General features: G+C 41.7%; 1 protein-coding gene across 4 annotated transcripts in view; it reads left to right on the top strand.

The window, feature by feature from the left end:
* The window catches only part of vps13b (vacuolar protein sorting 13 homolog B), a 354,534-nt gene that overhangs the window by 310,990 nt on the left and 35,183 nt on the right, over positions 1 to 8,361 (top strand). For all 4 annotated transcript variants that reach the window (XR_004332501.1, XR_004332502.1, XM_032519244.1 and 1 more), the window contains exons 48-50: positions 3,856 to 4,122; positions 6,648 to 6,731; positions 7,224 to 7,399. Coding sequence is in view for 2 of the 4 variants with exons in the window: in XM_032519244.1 (XP_032375135.1) it covers positions 3,856 to 4,122; positions 6,648 to 6,731; positions 7,224 to 7,399 (527 nt within the window). In the remaining 2 variants the exon portion in view is untranslated. The remainder of the gene's footprint in view (positions 1 to 3,855; positions 4,123 to 6,647; positions 6,732 to 7,223; positions 7,400 to 8,361) is intronic.

The following is an 8,361-nucleotide window of genomic DNA, read 5'->3' as shown; positions in this document are numbered from 1 at the left end:
GAGGGAACATGCTGGGGAAAAAAGAACATAAGGACTCCGTGGAATGACTCACCAGAGCTCGGTTAGTAACACTCATTTCTGGGACATGGATGCACATAAATGAAAAGATAGGAAGATAGAGGAGAGAGGAGCTCAGTGTGTCAAAGGAAGTCCCCAGCTGTCTAAAACTATTACAGCAAAACCAAGAGAGACAGGGTAGAGAGAGGAGCCTGGTCGGGCTAGAACTCTCCCCAACCGGATCGGGCTGTATGCCAAGTCTCCCTTTAGTTTTATTATATGCTTGATTATATGATAGATAAATCTGTCAACTATGACGAGAAGCAGGTGGGCCGGGTTAGGCGGACGCTGCGACTCCTCACTCCCTAACAATATTCAATTCTATGCCCTAACTATAAGCTTAATCAAAGCATAACCAAGAGAGACAGGGTAAAGAGAGGGGCCTGGTCAGGCTAGAACTCACCAAACCGGGATCGGGCTGTATGCCAAGTCTCCCTTTAGTTTATTATATGTTTGATTATATGATAGATAAATCAGACAACTATGTGAGAAGCAGGTGGGCCGGGTTAGGCGGACGCTGCGACTCCTCACTCCCTAACAATATTCAATCCTATGCCTAACTATAACTTAATCAAAGCATAACCAAGAGAGACAGGGTAAAGAGAGGGGCCGGGTCAGCTAGAACTCTCCCCAACCGGATCGGGCTGTATGCCAAGTCTCCCTTTAGTTTTATTAATGTTGATTATATGATAGATAAATCAGACAACTAGTGAGAAGCAGGTGGGCCGGTTAGGCGGACGCTGCGACTCCTCACTCCCTAACATATTCAATTCTATGCCATAACAATAAGCTTTATCAAAGAGGAAAGTCTTAAGCCTACTCTTAAATATGGAGACGGTGTCTGCCTCCCAAACCCCAACTGGAACCTGGTTCCACAGGTTGGTTATGCAATTAAACATATTAGTGCAGTTATTCAAAGTAAAGCAAAAGCTTGATACATCTAATATTCCTTTTTCTTCACTTTCTGTAAACATGTAACAAAAAAACGTCATCAATTTTGGTGATGTTTTGATTTGGAATTAAATGTGCAGTGTTCCCAGTGCAGTGATATTATGGAATTAAAAGCTATTCTAAGGATTTTGAGTATTATTCACTTTTAAACACACTGCTAATATTCTGAACACAGCTGTATATTAAGCAATTAAAGAGGAGACAATGGTGAGTGTTACACAACCAGGATTTTATCTTCCTGCTAACCTGGAAAAGGTATTGTGGTTCAGAATTACAAAGAAAGTAGGAACTTGTTTGTTGCATTATGCCTGGCCTTTTTTCCCAGAGCAGCTTTTGGGATGATTTTTAATCTCCAGTTTTTTTTACCATTTATATGTTATGATTTAGTAGTTGCTTGGCTAACAACAGACCATGTTGTGTTTTTGACACTTTTTCATAATCTATTTCATAGCACTAGAAGACAAGTTTATGAGCATCAAGCCATCCAAAAACACAATGTGCCCCATCAATCCACAAAGAAGATCACAGGAAATCATGAACCAAATCATAAACCAGCTGTGTTCCCGTTTTTACACCAGGACAGTGGTGAATCATGTTTGGATTTTTCCGAGGCGTTGTAGTCTTAAAAATGTAGAGAAGTTGTCACATTATAGCGGTGACACTTTGTTATGTAAACAGTGTCAAGTGTCGCACATGTCTCCCTCTTGTCCTCCAGACAAAACAGACTCGGCCTCTCGCATTCCTTCCTCCGTCGTCCCAGACATTGTTTACATCTTGTTCCCATTGGATCCAATGATAGGGTAGGGTATAGAGTGTTGGTCACATCGAATTTACAACACAAAGTCTCAGAGTGGGACAGCAGCTTCCACTACAGAGGAAGTTGAATCCCACCTGTGTGAGTGCTAATACGGCACCGGTGCCTATACAATCGGTATCTACCAGACCCAATAGCAATGCAGATTTTGGTGCCTCATTTTGGTGCCAATTAAATGCTTTTTGCGTTGCTCTCTGGTGCTCTGAAACAGATGTTAGAGGCAACAGAAGCATCGCTGCACGTGACACTAGTTAACACTTTACTTGACAGCAGGTAACGTTAACCAACCATTATCTAGCAGCTGGATTAAACACGGTTAAAATGCTGACAGACAAACGCGTAAAGGGTGTCTGTATTTCAATGGAGAGGATTTCAAGAGCGGGACTGTCACTCCCCGATTTAAGTTGAGTGCAGATTTGCGACGAGTGAAGATGTGAGTTGCGCATGCCTCCTGCTGCATTCTATTATCCTCAACGATCCGACTCGGATCTCGGATAGCGGACATTTTACTCAGTGTACACAAGTCCGAGTTCCGACCTCGGAAATCAGAGAAAGGGGGGCATGTTACTAGGCAACGTCTGACTTTCTAGTCAAAACTCTGACTTGGATAAATAATAGAACGCAGCATCACTTTGCGACAAGTAGCCTACAAGATGCTAATGGGATACTTCTGTAATGTCAATACAGTAAAAATGGACTCACTTAATGTTAAAGTTCGTTCACTGCTGGCTACAAGCTAGCAATCAAACACAACAAAGGCTCTCAGTTGAATGGCTTTTTGAGCTAACGTTAGCAATCAAGCAATCATAGATAGCTAAAACGTTTTTGAAATGATTCCCATCTTTTGTTATTGTTTGTAATGAGAAAAGTTTATTATTAATGGATTTTACAAATTTCAGTGTGACAAGTTATTCCGTAAACCATTTCAATCTGAGCATGCATGACTCAAATCTGCACTTGACTTCCATCGGTAGTGACAGGGACATTAAGCAGTGTGCATCTGCCTTTGTTGGAAAACAACACAGACGGTGCATTCACTTGAAACTAGTAAGCCTCATAGTGCATTTAAAGTAACTGTAAAATACCCTATTCCCCTGTTGGGTGTGGGTTCAGGCACGGCACCGTTTTAGCACCGTATCAGGAAAAAAAAAACGATACCCAACCCTAATGGTATACGACGTAAGACTAAAGGAAAAGAGTGTGCACTTGTGTGTCCATACTGTATTTGGAGTAATAGACTGTAACCTTGGAAAATGATCAGGCAAGGAGGACGCAATCATGCTAGACAGAGCAACCCTTTGATAAAAACCGATACAGCAACAGTGCAGCTAAAGACAGGCCCTTGGAATCACTTTTAATAACAGTGAAAGTTGAATTTTACTGACCCATCATGCTTTAGGGTGGGATGCAATTCCGAGCACCAGAACCTTCAGTGAGGAAGATTTGACAGGTGATGACTTTCCCCTTCATGGCTAAAAAAATATGTAATGCATCCCTATTTCTTCACTTTTTTCACTGAGGTTCTCACTAATTTTTTCCATAATAGAAATCACGTAGTGTCAGGAAGGCATCAGTATGCTTCAGCCAAATTGCTTTTTAAACAGTGTCTGAAACACTGTCCTCATTTAGTATTTCTGACCAACACTATACCTGTATAGCAGTATTTTTATGACTTAGAGGGCAGGTTTCTGGATTTTGTCGTTTAAAGTTCCTTCTTTTTCTCTAACTCATTCACATACTGTAGCAGTGCTATTGGGTGATCCTTACAGTGAAAAAAAATGCTTTAGATCTAGAGCTGAAAGTGTCAAACAGTGATTTGTGTGTGGTTAAAGTTTTGAGTGTAACACATCTTTCTGTAGGGTCATTCTCAATTAACAGTAAATGTAAAAGCTCCTTCTTTTGAGGACATAAGCTCACAAGCAACAATACATATTTCATTCATTCAAGGGTTAGTGTCTATTGTCTCTTAGAGTACATGACATTAATTATTTTATGTTCATTTTGGCAATTCTCCCTTGTAACCTTCTCTCCAGGTAATAATCTGTGGGCGGCAGGTTATGTGCAGCTACCTGACTCAGGACATTGAGCTGCGGGTGGTCCAACACTACGTGGGGCCTGACAGTCAGACGGTGGTCAGGGAACACTGTGACTGCCTGGAGGCAGGGGCCAAGTTGCCGTCATATGTGTTGGAGGACGCGGAGATGACAGAGCTGTGTGTGAGGGCCAGAGGAGATGAAGACTGGTCCCAGGATGTTCAACTAGAGAGGATGGAAAAAGGCAACAGCAGCTCTGTTATACAGGTACGGTAACTTCAGCCTTCAGCGACAATACTGTACATGACCTATTTTGAAATAAAGCCATAAGTTGGTCAGTGGAACTGATTTTCTATTTTCCAAAGACCTATCTGGATGCTCTTTACTGTATAGGCTACATTAGTTATTTTTAGTCTTGCATTGCCAGACCTATCTCCACAGCGCAGTGGAGTAAAGTCTGGCTACACCACACATACGTACACTCTGGGACAGGAGAAAAAACTAACTTTAAACCAATCACAGTTGGGCGGCTCTAAGCTCCTGTTGTAGCGACGGTGCCCCTGCAATAGCCAGAAAGGAACTTGTTTTGGTGAGACATTTGAACCCCGCAAAAGAAAATGCAACATACAATATTAAATGAAGTTAACTGGTCACACAATACAGTAACGTAACGTGAGCTATTGAACTGGATACATGGTTAAACGTGATTTCCTCCTACCAATGTATCACCGTGTGTAGTTTGTCCACAGCAATCCCCACCATTGGCCCCAAAATGACCCAGTTAGAAAGAAATTGCAGTTAACATATTCCTTTTAAATATGTACAATCATTTACCAAATGACCCAAGCACAATTTTATTGCACGATCCCCAAAAAATCTTTTAAACCTGCCATTTTCATCTTGCTAGCTTAAAGGTTGTTGTGGTTGTATTGCATTACAAAGGGATTTTGAGAACGGCAATACACAGAGCGCGGAAGCGGAGGGGCAAAGCCATTGAAGAGGCTTCTGATTGTGGATATCAGGCTTTATACTGGAAACGTACGTGTACTGTTGATGCAGACTAGTTATTTCAAATGTCATTTTTAAAAAGACATGTTTGATATATCATATACAAACACAGATAGACGCACACATTGCACACACCACTACTTCCCACTGGCTCTCCAGCCACACACAAGTTTGGAGCTGGTGACTGGACCACCAACTATGGTCGGATGCTCTTCTCCTGGGTGGCCACAGTGGCAGAATTTCCACGCTGCTAATCACAATTAGAGGAAAGATTGAGATCTTCCCCTCAGATAGGCTTACAAAGGCCCTCGAACCATAATTCAACCATGTTGAGAGGCAGAAAATACAGTTTATTCTCTCTCATAACAACACTAACCATAGCCAGGAAACCCTAGCTGATACGTGGGCACATGGAGAGGCTTTGAAGGCACTTTCACACCGCTGGATTAGTGCCAGACAATCACTCCTCCCCTGCTTTTCTTGCTCTTGTTCTGTCTTTTACTGTCCCTCTCTCGTTGTTTTCTTCTTTTATAAGCCCCATGTTGTTAACAGTTAGCTTGTTTCTACAGCTTCAGCTTCTGTGTGTGGGATTGAACATCTCTGACTCCACTCCAACCTCCGTTGTTATCTCTTTTCTTCAGATCAGCCATTCATTACACATATGGAGGGTTGGCTCCAAATGAGAGAGCTGCCTGGACTAGTAGCTAGGTCCTTAGATCTCTCTATCTTTGTCTGTCTCCTGCTATTTCACTCTCTTGTTTCCTCCCTTACTTTTACTCGCTCGCCCACACACTGGCTCACTCATCTATCTTGTAGTTGTTAACTCCTCTATTTTATTTACTTCATCCTCTGGCATTCAGCTTGTCCACCTGTTCCACTCTCTAACTCTCTCCCCTGACTATGGCTGTCTCTTTTCTCATCTTTCTCCGGATTATCTGTATCAGAAATCCATCTCAAGTAACTCCTCTTCATCATATCTCACCTTACTCCTCCCGAACCTTTTTAGCATTTTTCTGCCCCTGTCCTTCACTTTTGACAAAGTACAGGAGGTCGTCTTGACCTTATCCCAGAGTGTTTTTGGTGGATCATGCCTAAAGAGTATCTGTTTTCCAAAGTTTCACTCCCTCATCCCAACAAGGCTGTTTTGCAAGGCCCACAATATTAAAACTGAATGTTCACTCTGTCTCTGTGCTCCACTCTGCTGTCTCCACCAGTACATCAAGTCCCCACTCTGTCGTAAACTAGACCACTTGTAATGTGCCTTGGCATCCCGATACTTTAATGAGGAGTGAGGAGTAAATGGGACAAACACCAGTGACATATAAAGAGCGCTCAGCCTTCGGTGGGCACATTCTCAGCCTTTTAAATCTTACTAAGATTTAACTGCCTGTAATGACCCATTATCTGGCACTAACAGTGTCATTTTCCTCAGCCATGATATTGTGTTGCAGGGCTTTAGGGAGATTTAACTTTTAACTGCTGGAAGAAGCCAAGAGAGAACTTTTTTAGTACAAAACATGATAATGCGTTACTGATGAAGGCAATAAACATTCTGCCAATGAGCATTAAAGTAATCAGATATCCATTTTTTTACATTGCCACCACAAAGAAACACAATCAAGTTGTCCTTGATCAATCTTTTTCTATTAACCCTTTGCAATAATGTCAAGATAATCGACTGAAAATGCCACCTGTTATACACACAGTATGACCAAACTGTTTTCAATTGGACAGAAGGGATTTATAAGTGATGAATCAATAACAGCCAGTGTGTCTCATTTCAGGTGCCTTGCTCCAGTGGTTCTTTGCTCTATGTTTGGTGTACACTTATCACAATTGAAACTGGCTCTCACATGCAGCAGAGAGTGGTGAGTATACCCGTGCACGCACTCACATGCACCGTGTTCATTTCCATATTGTGACACGAAGTTGATGTTTTTACTGATACTCTATCTGCTGTTACTATATGTTTGTATAGGTTTCCAGCTTTTGCCAGCTGGTTAGGACAAAACGTTATTGATTACTACGGAACATAAAACATTACATACACATTTGCATAAAACAGACAGTAGATGGGTGGTAAAGCAACACTTTGTTGGTATAATTCGACATATGTTCACAGGCCTGCCTGGTTTGTTTGTTTTTAACTGATCTGTACTGGTGTCACATCATTTCCTACCGCATATTCAACCCATTGAATCTTCTATGGCTGGAATTCAATTAATTTTTCCAAAATGAGAAAACAGACCTAAGGATTCATAGCAGCTGAATTATATACATAAGATCATCATCACATTGAGTCAGTTTGTTTGTGCAGTATGTCTCACTGATGATTGTTCTGTATGAATCCTCGGTTTCAGGTGGTTTTCAGTCCACTGTTTGTCATGAGGAGCCACTTGCCGGATCCAGTAATCGTCCACATAGAGAAAAGGAGTCTAGGACTGAAAGAGAGCCAGCTCATACATGGCCAGGGCCACCAGGAGCCCCTGTTAAACACTGAGGCTGACCTTACCCACCACCTAATCTTCCAGGCCAGGTAAAAAAAAACTACCATCTAGAACATAGTACTGACCAATATTTACACCCTTAAAGCTTTAGTGCATACATTTTATAAATTAATGAATGTCCGTTAAATTCAAGCCATTCCCATGTGAGTTGATACAAACCTAATTAAGACTATCAGCTTCACAAAACTCTCTCTGTATTTCTCACTATTGCTATGTTTAGAAAATGGTGTCATTAGGCAACTTTTGCACGCAGAAAATCGAGGTAGATAATTATCTTTTCTGAAGAATCCATGTTTTTTTCCTTTACTACAAGCGACTGGATGGAGGAGTGGTGGGGGTGATGCACGATCCCGCTAGGCTTGTATCATGTGGATGCAACAACAGTTTTCATTACTTAGAATATCTTTATGGGGGAGACAGAAACTACGCAAAGGCAAGTTAGTTCTAAAGTCAAAAGTCTACATGACCCACAATACTTTAACCTTTTGTACACATCTCATGATATATTGACACTCAGAATCTAAGCTCATGACTGAGGCAGACCTTCACCTGCTACTGCGTCTTTCCCGGGTCTTCTGTTTCCGTCCTTGCTCTGTCCTCAAAATTCACTGTACAATTTAGTTCTTTCTGTCCAGTGTTATATTATGTCATCAGCAACCAGCTCATTCTACTACAAAGGACAGAGTCTCATTTTAGTCTTCTGTAATGGATGAGACACCTACTTAAGCTTCTCTTACACCACATTCTGATCTCCCTGAGCCAACATGAAGACATGATCTAGGGGAATCCAGGCACATTTCAGTGAAACAGGAAGCCAGTTTGGCAGCAGCTAAGACACTGCTCCAATTCCTACATGTCAGGTTGGACCATAATTACACCTCATTTAGATACAGACCCTAACAGAGAGCAGGTTTTTGGCCCCATATTGGCAACATATTTGTCTGTGTGTGTGTGTGTGTGTGTGTGTGTGTGTGTGTGTGTGTGTGTGTGT

Source organism: Etheostoma spectabile, chromosome 6 (genome assembly GCF_008692095.1).
Source record: "Etheostoma spectabile isolate EspeVRDwgs_2016 chromosome 6, UIUC_Espe_1.0, whole genome shotgun sequence".
NCBI lineage: Eukaryota > Metazoa > Chordata > Actinopteri > Perciformes > Percidae > Etheostoma > Etheostoma spectabile.
The sequence above is the reverse complement of the archived record's forward strand: the minus strand, read 5'-3'. Positions and strand labels throughout refer to the sequence as shown.